The 19,515-nt window shown below is 41.5% G+C and overlaps 1 protein-coding gene across 4 annotated transcripts in view; it reads right to left on the bottom strand.

Annotated features, from left to right (window-relative positions):
- The window catches only part of ROCK2 (Rho associated coiled-coil containing protein kinase 2), a 150,826-nt gene that overhangs the window by 54,598 nt on the left and 76,713 nt on the right, over positions 1 to 19,515 (bottom strand). For all 4 annotated transcript variants that reach the window (XM_051827821.3, XM_051827822.3, XM_089326806.1 and 1 more), the window contains exons 4-5: positions 6,800 to 6,937; positions 1,115 to 1,375 (exon numbers count right to left, since the gene is read on the bottom strand). In XM_051827821.3, the coding sequence (XP_051683781.3) occupies positions 1,115 to 1,375; positions 6,800 to 6,937 (399 nt within the window). The remainder of the gene's footprint in view (positions 1 to 1,114; positions 1,376 to 6,799; positions 6,938 to 19,515) is intronic.

Below are 19,515 nucleotides of genomic sequence, written 5' to 3'. Positions count from 1 at the left end.
GACCAGGAAGAAGCTCCTGGATCCTGGTTTTGATTGGGCTCAGCTCCAGCCGTTGCAGCCCTCTGGGGAGTGAACCAGTAGATGGAAGAGCTCCCTCTCTCTCTCTGTCTCTCCCTCTCTATAACTCTGACTTTCAAACAAATAAATAAATCTTGAAAAAAAAATGAACACGTCAAACTTTCTAGATGAAGTAAAATCTAATCTGAGTATGAAAGAAGATAGATTGCTGATAACAATGAACTAAACGTCACACAGGTGGTATGAATAAATTAAGATAAAGAAAAAAGAAAATCAACTCAAATTAATGTCCTGATCATGTAACTGACAAGAACTATATTACCTACATAAGCACACTGGAAGGTTATGAAAAACCATACAAAAGATGATCCAATCTGCTGTCAATACACACTGCTATCAAGTAAAGTTTACAAGTCATAACATTTAACACAGACAAGTAATCTTCTAGATCCAACAAGAGAACACAAAGGAAATAAAATACGACCCCTTGCCATGCAGCATTACTGCTAGCATTACAGTACACTTAGAGAAAAAAGGACAAAACAGATTTTGCAAACAAAACAAATCAATATGATAATAAGTATAAGGTTAATACTACTGAACCTATCAATCATAGTATGTATGAACTGGTCAACAGGTAAAGTGTAACGATAGATGATGTCCCCAACTGATTCTACAGGGTTGACGCAGGGAGGGTGGGTAGGAGGCAGCAGCATAAGCTACGTTCCTCACCTCCTCTTCTAAAAGAAAAATACAAAACTGCAACAGTGGTACAGGCACCTTGATTTCAGATTGTGCCCTATAGTTTCAAAAAGATCATAATATACTTGAAACAGTGTTGATTGCTAACAAATGCTGTCAGATTCTTTGAGGAAAGTAACTAAGACAGCCAAGTTCTTATTTCTCTAGGGCTCATTAACGAAGCACTCCACAGCTTGATGAATGATCAGCAAAGGAAATGTCTTCATTTGGTTGTATCATACCTGAGTCACTACACAACGAAACTTAATTTATCTTTATTCAAAACCATAAAGTCTTGATCCATTTCATTTTTGTTTCTGAAAAACTAGCATTCTTTTTTTACTTGTTTACTTACTTCATCCATCTTCATACACGTGCCGAAATCTGCCAATTTGAGATGTCCGTGTTTATCCAGTAGCATGTTGTCAGGCTTCACGTCCCTGTGGATCAGGCCCATGGAGTGTATCGCATCCAGGGCAAGAACAACTTCCGCAGTATAGAATTTGGCCCACTTTTCAGGCACATCATAATTACTCATCAGGTTTACAAGGTCTCCACCAGGCATGTATTCCATTACCATGTACAGATACCTGTCATCCTGAAAGGCACAGAAGAGCTGGAAAACAAAAGGAAAAATTGTTTTTTAAAAAAGCAAAAACCCAAAACCATAAACAGAACAAAATCCAAAAACTATCATTACTATTGAGTAAGACAAATATTTTATAATCAAATCACAGTCAAAAATATAAAATCTTGTATTTTAAAACTGGAAAGGTTGAATGGAAAAAGCACCAGAAACTGTGGTCAGGGAGTGCAGTGGAGGATGGCCCAAGTGCTTGGGCCCTGCACCCCATGGGAGACCAGGAGAAGCACCTGGCTCCTGCTTTAGGATCAGCGCAGTGCACCAGCCACAGCGCGCCGGCCGCGGCGGCCATTGGAGGGTGAACCAATAGCAAAGGAGGACCTTTCTCTCTGTCTCTCTCACTGTCCACTCTGCCTGTCAAATAAATAAATAAAAATAAATTTAAAAAAAGAAAGAAAAGAAAAAGCACCAGAAAAAATTTTATATGGGAACCTTCTTTAACCTTACCATCAAAATACGGGTAAACAAATATTTTTTCCCTCATGGAAAACATAATACAAGATACTAAAAAGTAAAAAAGAAAAAAATTCACTACCTTAAAAAAATAGCTTTCTAAAACTACACAGAACTCATAACAGAAAAGAGGCCAAGAAGCAGTTCAGAAAAATCTAAATGATACTAGCCTCAAGGAATACAGGGAGAAATAAGCCCCACACCAATGGACAGAATGAGTAATTGGTAGCCACATTTGGAACAGAGCCAACTCCTATCCCTTTTTCCATCCTCTTACAGCAAGTGGAACTGCTACCTGTATTCAGACTGTATCACTGGTATTGGACCAGAGAAATCAGACACCAATCCAGGATGCTACTGGCCCCAAGAGAGACAGAGAAACCACAAACTCATAAAAAAAGGTATCCATATCACCCAACCAAATAATAAGTTCCACCCCTCCTAGGAGTAAGCAAAGCAAACCAAAAAGGTAACCATATGTAAACATGGAAAGATAGAAAAAAAAAAAAAAAAAAAAAAAAAAAAAAAAAAAAAAAACACTAAGAACCAACAGTTGAGATAACTACCATCATAAGCACAAATCAATTCAAGAAACAAAATTAAATTATACTCATAGAAATGCTTAAGAGGGGGCCAGCGCTGTAGCCTAGCGGGTAAAGCTGCCTCCTGCAGTGCCGGCATCCCATATGGGCACTGGTTCAAGACCTCGTTGCTCTACTTCCAATCCAGCTCTCTGCTATGGCCTGGGATAGCAGTAGAAGATGGCCCAAGTCCTTGGGCCCCTGCACCTGCGTGGGAGTCCCAGTGGAAGCTCCTGGCTCCAGATCGGCAGAGCTCTGGCCGTTGAGGCCAACTGGGGAGTGAAGCAATGGATGGAAGACCCCTCTCTTTCTGCTTCCCCTTCTCTCTGTGTAACTCTTTCAGATAGATAGATAGATAGATAGATAGATAGATAGATAGATAGATAGATAGATAGATAGATAGAAGAAATGCTTAAGAGGAAAACTGGGGGCGGTTTTAAATATACAAAATCAGTATCTACGAAAGGGTAAGGTATCACACCAATTAAATAGTAGGATGATAAAGGAAAAAAAAAACCTTCATTCTAAGAATGAAATACATGTGTGATGATAGAAGAACTAGTTACAGTGCTAGAAATGGAAGGCAAAAGAACTTTCTCTGGGAGCCAGCACTGTGGCATGGTGGTTAGGCCACAGCCCACAACACTGGCATCCAACCCAGCTCCCTGCTACTGTGCCAGGAAAGCAGCATAAGATGGCCCAAGTGCTTGCGCCCCTGCACCCAGATGGGAGACCTGGAATAAACTCCTGGCTCCTGGCTTCAGTCTGACCCAGCCCTGGCAGTTGTGGCCATTTGGGAGTGAACCAGCAGATGGAAGGTCTCTCCCTGTCTCTTCTTGTCTCTCTCTAACTATGCCTTTCAAATAAAGAAAATAATTTTTTTTTTAGAAAAAGTCAAAGCTAAAGTGTTTAGTATGTATTTTCATGATGAAATTACAAAGAAAAGGGAGTACAAAAAGAATGACACTAGGAAAACAGAACAAACTGAATATACAGATGGCTTAAAAAAGACAAAAATCCTCTTTACTAATAAAGGAATAAAAATATTTAAATGTGCCAATATTTATAGACTGAATTCAAAACCATACTTAGAACATATCTAGGAAATACAGGTGGGTCAGTGACTTATACTATAGCGTGTTGGCTTTTTGTTTTGTTTTTTAATTTTGACTTACTTGAAAGACAGAGGAGGGGAGAGGGAGAGGGAAGGAGGGGGGGGAGGGGGAGGAGAAGAGAGACAGCAGAGCATTCCCATCTTCTAAATGCCTGCGACAGCCAGGGATAGGCCAGGCTGGGGCCAGGAAGCAGGAACCCAACTACCTGAGCCATCACTTGCTGCTGCCCACAATGCATGGTAGCAAGAAGAGGGAACAAGGGCAGAGCCAAACTTGAACCTGGGCAGTCCCAGTATGGGATGCAGGTACCTCAAGTGGTGTCTTAACCACTATGCCAAAGGCTCACCCTATATTGCATAATTTATATATAAGAAAAATGGAAAGTACTATTTCCACAAGAGAACAATAACAACAAATTACGGAAGCATTCACATAATTAAATACTGAATTAAAATATAAGAGCTGAGGTTCGGAAAACTGTTCAAAATAATCCACTAAAATTTATTATGGGCATAACCTATAACTATTAATTTCACTGCAAGAAAACTCATTAAAAGTGCGAACATATGACCAAACTATGAAAGACTGTCCCTAGTAGCATTACTCACAATAGCCAAAAATTAGAAACCATCCAAATGTCCATTACGTGTGTAATGAACAAAATATGATATATCCCTACCACAGAATATTATTCAGCCATAATAAGGAAGTGTAGCACATAATAAAACATGGAAGAATGTAGACACCATCATCCCAAGTGAAAGATGTCACAAAAGACCTCATATTGCATTTTCTCATCTATGTGACCTGTCTAAAACAGGCAAATCTACAGAGACAGAAGTAGATCAGCAGTGACAGGGACTGGGCTAAGGGGGGACTGAGGAGTAATTGCTGAATGGTTGAAGGGTTTTTGGAGGTGATAAAAATGTTCTAAAATTAGGTAGTGGTGATGGCTGCACAAATCTGTGGATGTATTAAAATCACTGAATAAACAATAAAAATAAGTCTATTACTTTGATAAGTTTTCTTAAAAAGTTAAACATTTCATATATAGAAATCTAAATATAATAAATGGCATGTCCTTTATCAAGTCAGATAAACGTGAAATCGGGGCTACATCTGAATCACTTTCAACTGTATTGTACTGAAATCTCTATTTCAACTGTTGTGTTGGTTGCTCAGCTACTTAACAGTGCCCATTTATAAAATGATTAACTAGAAACAACAATGAATCGACTACTATGAAAGTTAATTTAAACCTAATACTGGAAAAATAATTTTTAATTTTTTTAAAGATTTATTCAAAAGGCAGAGAGAAAGAGATCCTTCCAGTCTCTGGTTCACTCTCCAAACTCTGCAATGGCCAGAGCTGGGTCAATCCGAAGCCACGAGCTTCTTCCGGGTCTCCTACATGGGTGCAGGGGCCCAAGCATTGGGCCATCTTCCACTGCTTTCCTAGGCCCTGGCAGAGAGTGCAATCAGAAGTGGAGCAGCTGGGACTTGAACCAGTGCCCATATGGGATTCTGGTGCTGCAGGTGAAGGCTTAGCCCACTATGCCATAGCGCCAGGCCCAATACGTATTTAATCAAGTAAAATAGCACGGTATACTACTGCTACAAAAATTTTAATTTTAACTGCACACATCAGAATTTCTTTTTTTTATAGATTTATTTATTTATTGGAAAGTCAGAGTTAGAGAGAGGAGAAGCTGAGAGAGAGAGAGAGAGAGAAAGAGAGAGAGAGAGAGATCTTCCATCCGATGGTTCACTCCCCAGATACCCGCAATGGCTGGAGCTGTGCTGATCCGAAGCCAGGAGCCAGGAGCTTCTTCTGGGTCTCCCACACAGGTGCAGGGGCCCAAGGACTTGGACCATCTTCTACTGCTTTCCCAGGCCATAGCAGAGAGCTGGATTGGAAGTGGAGCAGCCGGGTCTCGAACCAGTGCCCATATGGGATGCCGGCGCTTCAGGCCAGGGTGTTAACCCACTGAGCCACAGCACCAGCCCCGCATCAGAATTTCTATTCACTGGCTACATAAAATAATGGTGGGGAGACGGAGGTACAACCTCATAAGAAAAGCAACTGTAATGAGCTTTTAAATGACATAAATATTAATATGGCAATTTGTTAACCTTTAAGTTGCTTTTTAAAGCAGGGCATCAAATTCTCATATTACTTAAACATCCTAAACATTCATTGGTATATAACATAATCTTATTCATGACTTTTAGTCAAAAATGCTTGTAGACTTAAATACTAGTATTTGAAAATCTTGATATTAAAATAATCTAAAGCAGCAAAACTAGTAAGAGATATATAATTGAGGAGATAACACAGACCCATAAATTTCTTAATCCATAGCCAAAAAAGTAGTAGAATTAGGAATATTAATAATGTCTCACATTATAGGTAACATATGAAAGACTGTAGAAGAATTTTTAAAGTGTTTATTGTAGAAAGTTTTTTTTGTTTTTGTTTTTTGATTTTTTTTTTTTACGGACAGGTTAATCAATGTAACAAACTTTTCTTTTTTAAGATTTGCTTTTATTTATTTGAAAGGCAGAGTTGCAGAGAGAGGGAGAGGGAAAGGGAGTATGGAGGAGACAGAGAGAGCTTCTATCTGCGGGTTCACTCCCCAGATGGCCACAAAGCCTGGAGCTGGGCCGATCCCAAGCTAAGAGCCTCTTCTAGGTCTTTCATGTGGTGCAGGGGCTCCAGTACTTGAGCCATCTTCCACTGCTTTCCCATATACATTAGTATGGAGCTGGATCGGAAGTGGAGAAGCCAGGACTTGAACCGGTGCCCTATGGGATGTCAGGTCCGCAGACAATGGCTTAACCTGCTACACCATGCGCCGTTCCCAGTAACATAAACTAACAATATCAGTATGTATACATCCTTGTGAATGATTAAAAGAATTTACTGTGTTCCTACTATGTAATCATTAGAAAATGTGGGCCGGAAGCAACGATATACTGGTGATAAACCAATTCTTTTAAAAGAACTAAAAAAGAGAAAGTTGTAGTAATATTTGCATTCATACAATTTAAGTAATGACTACATGTCCTGTGTAGGTGAATATACTGTTTAAGAACAATAAACAAGCATACTGAATGAGAGCTTATAAAAATAACTGCATTACTACTGTGTGAATGAGGCACAGAACTCTGGCACACAAAATCAACTCTTGCGACTAATAAGCACTTACAGAAAAAGGAATTGAGCTTATGAAAGTGAATATGCTTACCTGAACCACCCAGGGACTGTTGGCAAAGGCCATAATATCTCTTTCTTCCCAAAAAAAAGCAGAATCTGATCTTTTTATCATTTCAAACTTACTAAGAAGCTTCATGGCATAAACCTTCTGTGATGCCTTATGACGAACCTGTTGATATTTTAAAAACATAAAAATTATTACTACTGTAATTTGTATGAAATATACAATACCTAGGTTCAATATACAACTATCTCAGCCAAAGACAGCTAACTTCATTCAACTTCATTCCCGTGTGTACATTAACCAGTCAGAAGTAGGGATTTGGCAGGGAAATTACGATTCCTGCATCTCTCATCAGAGCGCTTGCGTTTGTTCTCCTCCTCTGGCACTTGACTCCAGCTTCCTGACAAGGCAGACCCTGGAAGGCAGTGCTGATGGCTCAACAAGCTGGGTCCCTGCCACTCATACGAAAAACCTGACTGAGTCCCAGGATCCTGGTTTCAGGCTGGCTGATGCAGCCTAGTCCAATCCAGACCAGCTCATTGTGAGCATTTGGGGAATGAACCAGCAGGCTAGAGACTGTCTGTCTCTCCCTCCAGCTGGCTCTCAAATAAATATGCAAATTTTAAAATATATATATTGTTAAGATATAACCTTATAAGATATGTCTAATGGGAAAAATTTAAGTAGTCTGAAATGTCAAGGGATACCTATGATTTTAAATCACTCATTTCTTCCTAGGGACCTCATGAACAGATTATTTTTTGAAAAAAGACAAAACTAACTACCAACATTATGGTTATTTGCGCAACTCCCATCTATCCCCATTAGACAGAAAATTCCATAAAGGCTACAACCGTGTCTATTTTTGGCCATCATTTTAATTCCCAGAACATAGCAAACTGTTTACCAAAGAGCTAATAAATATTTAATGGATGATTATAATAGTTAGCATTTATTGGATAACTAATAGTAGTAACAACTGCTAACATTTATACTTATCCTAGCAGGATAAGTATAAACAGAAACTCCTAAGTTCACCCTTGTATTTATTTCTCCTTCAGTCTTCCCTGCAGCTTCATGCTCCCAAATACTCTGGCTAAAAAAAAAAAAAAAAAACCTCTGGCAACTCTTCTCTCAAACAGCAAACCCAATTTATCAGCAAATCATGTCAGAACCCAACCATTTCTACCTCCACTGCTACCACCCTGGGCTGCCCTCCTTCATTCCAATGATCAGCAAGAGCCTCAACAACGTTCCCTGCCTTCACTCTCACCTACCTCGTCTAGTGGTAATGCTAACACATAAACCACTTCCAGTCAGTCTGCTTAAAACCCCCCAAAAGCTTCCCACTGCACAGCTGATGTCCTGCTCCTTCTGCCTAGAACCACTTCCTCCAGCTGGGCTCCAGCTCTCACATCAAATCCCTACTCAATGCAGCCCTCTCGGAAAGCCTGCTCTGACTTTGATTTTATTTATTTATGGAGAGGTAGAGTTACAGACAGTGAGAGGAAGAGACAAAGAGAAAAGTCTTCCATCCGTTGGTTCACTCCCCAAACGGCTGCTATGGCCGCAACTGTGCCGATCTGGAGCCAGGAGCCAGGAGCTTCTTCCAGGACTCCCACGTGGGTGCAGGGGTCCAAGGACCTGGGCCGTCTTCTACTGCTTTCCCAGGCCATAGCAGAGAGCTGGGTTGGAAGAGGAGCAGCCGGGACTAGAACAGGCGCCTATATGGGATGTCAGCACCGCAGGTGGCATCTGATTTTTTTTTTTTAACTTATTTTATCAACTATATCTCAGAACTAGAATTTAAATCCAACAAATGCAAGGATTTTCCCATTTTGTTCACCGTTTATTTCCTAGTGTCTAGTATAATACCTGGCACATAATAACCTTTCAATAAATATTTGTTGAAAAAGAGCCCAGAAGTTAATACACATACATACAGCCAACTGATTTATGACAAAGGTGCTCAGACCATACAGTGGAGCCAGGACAATCTCTTCAACAATGGTGCTAGCAAAACTGTGTGTATGTATGTAGAAGAATGAAATTAGATCTGTACCTTTCACCATACACAAAAATCAACTCAAGATGGATCAAAGACCTAAATTTAAGACCTGAGACTATAAAGCTGCTGGACAAAAATGTAGGGGAAACATGCCGGGACACTGATGTAGGACAAGACCCCCGAAGCACAGGCAACAAAAGCAAAACCAAACAAACGGGGCTATCTCAAACTCAGAAGCTACTGCACAGCAGAGAAAATGACCAACAGAGTAAAGAGACACCCAACAGAATGGGGAAAATTGTTTGCAAACTACTTATCTGACAAAGGATATCCTTAACGTATCAGCAACTTAAAACTCAACAGTGGAAAACGGGCAAAGGACTTCAACAGATAGTTCTCAATAGAAGAAATACAAATGGCCCCAAACAAATGCAAAAATGTTCACCAACACCAACCATCAAATCAACGGTGTTGGAAATCAAAACCACACTGAGACATCACCTCACCCCTGTCAGAATGGCTAAAGTCCAACACAGGGAGTAACAAATGCTAACCAGGATACAGACAAAGGGGACATCTGTACACTGTTGGTGGGAATGTAAATCAGTCCAGCCACAATGGAAAACCATTTGGAGATTTCTTAAAAAAAAACTGGAAATAGAGTTGCCATATGATCCAGCAATCCCACTACTGGGTTTATACCCAAAAAACTTGGACACAATGTACCTACACCACCATATTCATAGCAGCACCGTTCTGTGAACAGCCAAAACTTGGAATCAACCAAAGTGTCCATAATCAGATGAATAGAGAAAATGTGATAGATATATATAAATACATATATATATATTTCACAATGGAATAATGGAATATTATTTAGCTATGAAAAAGAATGAAATTCTGCCAACTGCAGCCAAACAGACAAAGCTGGATACCATCATGTTGAGTGAAATAAGCTGGACCCAGAAAGACAAATACTGCAGGTTCTCCCCTGTATATGGGAGCTAAAAGTCAGAAAACAATAAAGAAGAAGAAAGAAATGTCTGTGTATCAGAAGTGCTACAAATACAGTTTTGTAAAACTCTGTTTTATGACTTGGTCAAACCAATAGTTAAGAATGTTATACTAGGGGCCAGCACTGTGGCGTACTGGGCTAAGCCTCCACCTGCATTGCCAGCATCTCATCCGGGCAACAACCGGTTCTAGTCCCGGCTGCTCCTCTTCTGATCCGGCTCATGGGAGACCTGGAGGAGGCTCCTGGCTTCAGATTGGAGCAGCTCCGGCAACTGTGGCCATCTGGGGAGTGAACCAGTGGTTGGAAGACCTTTCCTCTGTGCCTCTCTCTCTCTCTCTCTCTCTCTCTCTCTCTGTAACTGTACCTCTCAAAGAGCTCATTTAAAAAATCTTCAAAAAAAAAAAAGTTATACTAGTACAGTTTTTTTTTTTTTTTTTTTTTTTTTTGACAGGCAGAGTGGACAGTGAGAGAGAGAGACAGAGAGAAAGGTCTTCCTTTGCCGTTGGTTCACCCTCCAATGGCCGCCGCGGCCGGCGCGCTGCGGCCGGCGCACCGCGCTGATCCAATGGCAGGAGCCAGGAGCCAGGTGCTTCTCCTGGTCTCCCATGGGGTGCAGGGCCCAAGCACCTGGGCCATCCTCCACTGCACTCCCTGGCCACAGCAGAGAGCTGGCCTGGAAGAGGGGCAACCGGGACAGAATCCGGCGCCCCGACCGGGACTAGAACCCGGTGTGCCGGCACCGCAAGGCGGAGGATTAGCCTAGTGAGCCGCGGCGCTGGCCACTAGTACAGTTTTAATGATGTGTGATTACTTTAAAATTTACTGTATATGGGTAAAATGGTCATTTTTCCATTCAATTATTTTTATAGCTGTTGTCAATATTCCCACTAAATTAGGGTCTTTTTTTTGTTTGTTTTTTGACAGGCAGAGTGGACAGAGAGAGAGAGAGAGGTCTTCCTTTGCCGTTGGTTCACCCTCCAATGGCTGCCAAGGCCAGTGCACCGCGCTGATCCCAAGTGAGAAGCCAGGAGCTTCCCCTGGTCTCCCATGCAGGTGTGGGGCCCAAACACTTGGGCCATCCTCCACTGCACTCCCGGGCCACAGCAGAGAGCTGGCCTGGAAGAGGGGCAACCAGGACAGAATCCGGTGCCCCAACCGGGACTAGAACCTGGTGTGCCGGCGCCGCAGGTGGAGGATTAGCCTATTGAGCCACGGCGCCGGCAGCTTTTTACTTGTTAAACTTTCTATTTGGTGAAGTATTAAACCATTTCTCTGTAATATAATTTTAAAATATGTTGTCTCAAAAACTGAAAAAAAAAAAAGAGAGAAGGAAAGAGGGTAGGGGGTAGAGAGGGAGGAGGAAGTGTCACTGTGTTCTCAGAATTGTATCTGCAGATCACACTGAATCTGTTAAAAACTAATCGAAATTAAAATACAAAAAAATTTTAAAATTTGCTGAAAAAATGAATGTAATTCACACTTAGTATGTGCTAGGCACTTTCTATGTCTTTAAATTTTTATTCATTTTTTTTATTGCATTTGAAAGGAAGAGACAGATTTGGTCTACTGTCCAAATGCCCACAATGGCCAGGACTGGATAGGTCAAAGCCAGGAGCCCAGAAGTTGGGTGGCAGGGACCCAAGTCTTTGAAGGCATAACCTGCTGCCTCCCCAGGGTGTGCATTAACTGGAAGTCCGTTCAGAAGTGGAGGAGCTAAGACCTGAATCAGCACTCCATAAGGGAACGTGGGTGACCTAACTACTGTGCCCAATGGCACCCCTACTCCCAGTGGGTGACAGCAGCAACGCACTGTATGCTTTGGTACATGTATTATCTAGGTTGAGCTTCACCACAGATCCACGTCGTATTATTTCCCTGTTAATGGACAATGTGAGGAACAGAAGTTAACTTGCCTCAGTAGATACTCCGTAGAGCCAGGATGTACAGATAGTCGACATCTAAAATGTATGGATATCGTATGTTTCTACATATGTCATCCCACAATTAGGGTGACTTCTCAGCAGGCCAGACATCCATCACCCTTGTGTCCCACCCATCTGTATTCCTTCTGACTCAGAAGTGTGCCAGCTTTGGGTCACCTCCTCTGGGCTGGAGGACATGGGCTAAGAGGAAACCGAGCTCCCAAGTACAGTCTATGAGACCCTAGCTGAAGCAGCCTGTGTCTACTGTCTCGACACAAATCATCATCGTTTCTTGTTCATATTTCAGGCACACTCGTCTTCTTCCAGGTCCTCTAAATTACCACATCTTTCCCCAGGATCTTAACAGGCACTGGGAGGGCATCAGAAAAGCCAGCACAGTGCTGACTGGACCGCTCCTCCAACAACACTAGCCCATCACCTGCACAGCTGAGATGCACAGCTCTGGGAGGATTTCTCAGAACACACTGTCTCTTCTCAGAACCCCACTTGCTTTCTTCCTGGTAGAGACCATAATTTGTAATTTTTTTTTTTTGATAGGCAGAGTGGACAGTGAGAGAGAGAGAGACAGAGAGAAAGGTCTTTCTTTGCCGTAGGTTCACCCTCCAATGGCCACCGCGGCCGGTGCACCGTGCTGATCCGATGGCAGGAGCCAGGTGCTTCTCCTGGTCTCCCATGGGGTGCAGGGCCCAAGCACCTGGGCCATCCTCCAGTGCACTCCCGGGCCACAGCAGAGAGCTGGCCTGGAAGAGGGGCAACCGGGACAGAATCCGGCGCCCCGACCTGGACGAGAACCCGGTGTGCCGGCGCCGCAAGGCGGAGGATTAGCCTAGTAAGCTGCGGCGCGGCGCCGGCCTAATTTGTAATTTTTTAAATATTGTTTATTGTATTTATTTCTTGTTTCCCATAAGAGAATGTAAACTCAGCAAGAACAGGGAGTATTCATGACTGTTTTGTTATTCATTATATCTCTTTTGCTGAGTACAGCGTCAGCACTGGCAAAAAAATAGACACTCACCAAATATCTGAATGAGTTAAGATCTACAAAATATTTTTCCTTGGTAATTGACTAATAAAATGGATTTCCAGTTTTAAGAAAAATTCAAAATGATATTTAAGTTATTTTTCAAATATTATCCACATGTAGAATCAATGATACTTATGAAAATAAGGTAAACCAAAGTAATGCCCAGGTCTTCCCCAGAAGAGAAAGGGAAGAATCGTACTTTACAAATCAAATTCTGTATAAAATGCAACAAAATTTTAGAAAATCATGAAAACGCTATTCCTGTTTGATAGAGAAAGCCCTCCTCCCAACCCCCTAAACAAGTCAGGTAAGCGATTTCATCCGTTGAATGAACTTGCACAAATCATTAACAGAAGACATTTCAGAAGTATGGCACACTAAATACAAAGTTCATCACTCAGGATCGTGCCTTTGTGGCTATGTTGGAATGGTTGGTAACAGCCAGCCCTCCCAATGTAAACAATCATCAAAAGGGCAAAATACATGACACAACAGTTTTCAGGCTTTGTGAAATAAATGGCACAAGAATCTAATCTTTGAGAGAACAGAAATCCACCCAACTCGCACTCAGCCGACTCATCCTAGAACCACGTTCTGGAGTTAAGGTCTACTCTAGCACTGCCAAACCAAGCCTCATCCCAGCCTAAAACACACAGGAGGAGAAGAGCCCGAAGGCTGAATCTCACTAAGTTAAAAGGACTTGAAAAAAACTTTGGTCTTTCTGCACATTCACCATTACAAAGTGTAAAACTCTCTAAGCTTGCACAAGGAAAGGGTGCCCGTCAAAAAACCGAGCAACTTACTAAAATAAGGATCAACACTCTTCAGAGAAAAATGACAAAATCCAGAATCTCTACCATACACTCACCAGAGTCAGGAAATAATTTAAAAATTTACACAGGCAAAATGGAAAATGTGAATCATAGGAAATAAGCAGTTAACAGATAATGACCCCAAATGACCCCAAAAGATGTTCGACGTAGCTAACATAAATAGCTCTTACAAGTATACTGAAAGAACTGAAGAAAAACATAATCTTAATGAATGGACACAAGTTAACATCAACCAAGAAACAGAAACTATAGAAAGCCACTTGGAAATCCTGAAGAATACAATAACAGAAATGAAAAATTTATGGGAAGACTTAAGAGAATGGAGACAGAATGTAAGTCAGTGAATTAGACTATAAACCAATCCGAAGAGTAAAGACTAAAACACCTAGATGAAAATGAACAGACTCTAGGGTCTCCAAGACTATTTTAATAAATTTAAAACATGTGTAGCCATAAATGGACTAAACATTACAATAAACAGAAATCTCCAAAACTGATTAAAAAGCAAGATCTAAATTTATATAGTTTAAATATAAGACAAGTTGAAAATAAAAAGATGGAAAAAATATACCATGCAAGCAGCAAGGATAAGAAAATTGGCATAACAATATGCCAATAAAGTAACCTCAAAGCAGAGTATTACAAGATTTACAGAGGGTGATTTAGATAAAAAGGTAATTCATGAGGAAGGTATAACAATTCTAAGTATACTTTAATAGTTAAGCTTGAAAACTCAGGAGTAAAACTGATAAAACTAAAAAAAGAAACAGACAAAATCATAAATCTCAGCTGAAATTTTTAAAAGATTGTATTATTATTTTAAATTATGTACTTTTGGGGTACAATCTAATACTTCTATATATGTATTCAATCTGTGATGACCAAATAAGGCTACCTATTAGCATTCCCATATTCTTTAATATTTTATTTTCTTACTGGAAACTTAAATATCCCAACTTAGTACTTGATAGAAGTAGAAAAAAAATCAGATAACTACCCAGAATGAAAACTGTTTAACCAAATTAAACTTACAAAAGTTATTATGTTAATATCACTTATTTTAAAATGTATTGAAATTCAAGTATTTTGATGCACTGTAACTTTTTTTGGAGAGAATCTTAAATGCAAGGGAGGCATGTAAATGATGACAAAAATCACAGTTCCAGCTAGCTTTTACATTAAGTTGCTAAGCTGGAAATAACAGTTCCCTTGATTTTAGTATTATAAAGGCACTGGAAACAATATGAAAACCTAAGTGTAAGCGGAAGATTAGGAAATAAGTATTGCTAGTCTTAAAACTTGAAATCCCTTTCACAGCAGACAGATTTTTTAATTAATTCGTGCTGAATTAGCAGGTCACCCCAAAGCAAATGACATTCAACAATGTTCATTTAAAAAAAGTTAACAATACTGTTAAAAAGAAATTACTAAGGTATTAAACTCTGTTCTAATACATTTAAGCTATCTTTGAATCTTTACTTATGCTATGAAAAAAATCAAATTTGAATGTTTCTTAACTTCATTTGAGAAGGCAATTCACACAACATTGGAAGTCAACTAATTTATGCAATGTCATTTCTTATGGTTGACTCCAACAATGATAAGAATAATTTAAGAATCCTGCACAGCTCCAAACAGAGGCTAGAAGACATCTAGTAGAAGACAGTTTAATATTTAAGTATTTAAGCCAGCAATATTTACATGGATAACTAAGGAAAACACTATTCCTTCAAATAAACAGAAAGTTACACAACAAAGTCATAAGATGATTTTGGAGTATGAGAAGAATGTTGATTGATTTCATTTTTGGTGACACAGAACTGCTTCCTGCCCCGCACGCCGCACCCCCGCCCAGTACCTCTCAGCACTGGCAGCGCCTAGAGCACCAGCTCCCTCAGGAACATTTGTGGGTGCTCAGTGGTCGGTACAATGCTAAATTCGTGTTCAGTTAGAGAAATTCAACAAAGTCACTCCTCTATCTATCTAATACTTGTGAAACTTTGGCTAGTAATGAATATTTTGGCTAACTGCTCCAGTTTATAATGCCTGAAATTCATTTAAATTGCTTTGATACATCAGTTACTGGCTCATAACACAAGAGCTGGGAACCACCCATTTGACATAATTTAATCTACAAAGCCAACTAAGAAAGTATTCATGCCAAATATCCGTCTACACAACGCTATCAAAATCCATCAGCAGGGGAGCTGGCTCTGTGGCACAGCAGGTAAAGCTGCCACCTGTGATGCCAGCATCCCATATGGGCACCAGTTTGTGTCCCGGCCACTCCGCTTCCGATCCAGTTCCCTGCTAATGGCCTGGGAAAAGCAGTAGAAGATGGCCCAAGTGCTTGGGTTCCTGCCACCCATGAGGGAGACCAGGATAAAGCTCCTGGCTCCTGGCTTCAGCTTGGTCCAGCCCTAACAGGGGTGTGAACCAGTGCAGATGTAATACCTGTCCCGTTCTCTCTCCCATGCTCTCTCCGTAATGCTGTCAAATAAATAAATCTGTTACAAAGTATCACAAATACGGTGTTACTTTAGATAGCAGTTTTCCACTGATCTTCCTTTAACAATGTCTTTCTGAGTTATTCCAATTTCCTCCGGCATCTCTGTAGACCATCCATTATTCCTTTCCTATATCCAGTGTAGACGAGTAGATACTTTAACAGTCAGATACAGTAGCTATTCATCATTGTCACAGTGAACAGAACAATGTTGAAAGACATGGATTTAAATGTCAACAAATCTGGACCAAGTCTTAACTACTTATGAACTATGTGGCAAACTATTCCTCTAGACGTCAGTGACTTTGTCTATATAAGAATCTCACAGAGTTACAGCAAAGATAAAATGGGATCATGATTACAAATACTTAGAATACAGAATATACTTAATAAAAATGTTAGCTAACTTGACTACAGACAAATATAACTCAGCATATTCTATTATGAACCGCTATGCGTGTGCATCCTGTCACTGGTTTCTGGCACCTAAAGGACAAAAACACTGCTATTCCAATATGTCCACTTGTTATAGAAAAGACTGTTCTATTCTTTACCTTAAGCAGTTTGGTGCAAAGACGCCATCAAACTGACTCTATAGGAAGGACAGCAGAGCAGCAGAAACCAAACCGCTAACCTTAAAAGCATGGTTTTGGGGCAGACACTGTGGCACACCAGGTTAGGCTGCCATGTGGGGCACCAGCATCCCAGACTGCAATGACTGGGATCAAGACTGGCCTCTTTTTCTTTCTTTTTTTTTTTAAGATTTTATTTATTTTATTTGAGAGTTAGTGTTACAGACAGTGGGAGGGAGAGACAGAGAGAAAGGTCTTCCTTCTGTTGATTCATTCCCCAGATAGCCGCAACAGCCGGAGCTGCGCCGATCCGAAGCCAGGAGCCAGGAGCTTCTTCCTGGTCTCCGACGTGCAGGGCCCCAAGGACTTGGGCCATCTTCCATTGCTTTCCCAGGCCATAGCAGAGAGCTGGACTGGAAGAGGGACAGCCAGCGCCGCAGGCACAAGATTAACCTACTGCACCATGGCACTGGCCCCTGGCCTCTGTTTCTGATCCAGTTTCATGCCAATGTGTGCCCTAGGAGGCAGCAGATGAAGGGTCAGGTACCTGGGTTCCAGCCCTCCATCTAAATGCAGCTTCTGGCTTCTGGCTCAGCCCCAGCTGTTACAGACCTTTGGGGAGTGAACCAGGAAATGAAGACGTCTCCCTCCCTGAACCACCAGATAGAAGCTCTCTCCCTCTGCCTCTATCACTCTGCCCTTCAAGTTAAAAAAGAAAAATAAAACAGTCTTTTTAAAAATTAATTATATTATGGGGCCAGCGTTGAGGTGTAGCAGGTTAAGCCACTGCTTGCAGCACCAGCACTCCATATGGACACCAGTTCAAGTCCTGACTACTCTACTTCTAATTCAGCTCCCTGCTCATGCAACTGGGAAAACAGTCTTTGGACCCCTGCCCCAACCTGGGAAACCTGGATGAAACTCCTGGCTCCTGGTTTCGGCCTGGGCCAGCCCTGGTCATTGTGGCCATTTGGGGAGTGAAACAGGATGGAAGATCTATCTCTTTCTCTGTCTCTCCCTTTCTGTCTGTAATCCTTTCAAGCATATAAATAAATCCTTCAAAAAATTAATTAATTAAAATTAATTAAAAGCAAACTAGTGGATGCCTAAGAAGTAACCTGAGTCCATGGACAAGTTATAGTAGCAATACAGGTCAGTCAATTCACTTTATGTTATGTGGCATAACGGGTAAAGTCATCACTTGGGACACCAGCATCCCATTTGGGCGCCAGTTCAGGTCCAGGCTGCTCCACTTCCGATCCAGCTTCCTGCTAACGTGCCTGGGAAAGCAGCAGAAGATGACCCAAATGCTTGGGCCCCTGCATCCATGTGGGAGACCTGAAAGAAGCTCCTGGCTCCTGGCTTTAGCCTGGCCCAGCCCCAGCCATTGCAACCATTTGGGGGAGCGAACCAACAGATGAAAGATCAATCAATATCTCTCTCTCTCCCTCCTCCGCCCCACCCCGTAACTCTGACGTTCAAATAAATAAATCTCTTTAAAAAAACATTTGGCTGCATCCACACACACTGGTGACCGATGTCCACAGCTGACCTAATGAGCAGATACTACACCAGAGGTTTCCCTTTTTCTCTCTGTTGCTCTACAGACACTCCTCCTAAATTATGTACTTGACAAGAGAAGAGAATATTTTAGGTGAACAGTTATGAATTCCTGATGGGAATGCCAAAAGTACTTGGAAAAACAGTGTCTGTCCTCAAAAAGTTTATAATATAAAAGGAGACCAAAGAAGTTTACATATAAGCCATAACACAAAGCATAAGATGATAAATGAAATAAAATAACTATAATTTAAAGATGTAAGGGAAAGATCATACTCAGATAAAAGGATAAAGAACCAGGGATGTTTTCTCTAAAAATGAGCCCGGAGAAACAGTGACACTGTGTGGCTGAAGAAATGGAAAACACATAGCATACCTGGAATAACAGCAAAGTAGAAGACAAGGGTTAAAAAGATAAAAACTGGTAACTTTTTTTTAGAGATTTATTTTATTTACTTGGAAGGCAGAGTTACAGAGAGAGGGAGAGACAAGGAGAGAGGTCTTCCATCTGCTGGTTCATTCACCAGATGGTGATGGCCACAATGGCTGGGGCTAGGCCAGGCCTAAGCCAGGAGCCAGCACTTTCTTCTGGGTCTCCCACGTGGGTTCAAGGGACCAAACACTTGGGCCTTCCTCTTCTGCTTTCCCAGGCCATTAGCAGGGAACTGGATTGGAAGTGAAGCAGCTGGGACTCAGAAGAGCTCCCGTAGGGGACGACAGTGCTGCAGGCAGCGGCTTAACCTGCCACGCCACCATGCAGGCCCCGGTGACATCTTAAAGGAGGCACTGAAGCCAGGAGATTTCAGCTTCTTCCAGCAAGCAGGGATCCACTTCACGCAGAGAGGGATAATTAACCTGGGTCAGAAGGGCAATTTGACAGCAGCTGATGTCAGTCATTCTCATTCTTCATCTACCTCGACAGGGAGGTGGGCAAAAACAAAACATGTATGCTGGAAAACCCCCTCCCCCGAGCTGCTTCTATTATACCCAAGCCAGGCACGGGGGTAGGACTGGTTCACCAGAGAGCAGAGTTACGACATCAATGGGAAGCAGTGGACCAGACAGCAATGGAGGGCTTGCTGAGCTGGGGTAGCGTGAATGGGCAGATTTAACAAGCATGGGCTGATATTTCCTCCCATCAGCACTTCACACTTCAAACCAACAGTAACCATGGTGCTACACTTGTCAGCAGAAGAAAACAGAACACAAAGTGGGTTTTCATTCATGCTGAGTAATGAGAGGTCTTAGATGCAAGTGATGGCAGTGACTACTAAAAAAAAAG

This window comes from Oryctolagus cuniculus, chromosome 2, assembly GCF_051225735.1.
Source record: "Oryctolagus cuniculus isolate XC-2025 breed Fujian yellow rabbit chromosome 2, ASM5122573v1, whole genome shotgun sequence".
Lineage (NCBI taxonomy): Eukaryota > Metazoa > Chordata > Mammalia > Lagomorpha > Leporidae > Oryctolagus > Oryctolagus cuniculus.
The sequence above is the reverse complement of the archived record's forward strand: the minus strand, read 5'-3'. Positions and strand labels throughout refer to the sequence as shown.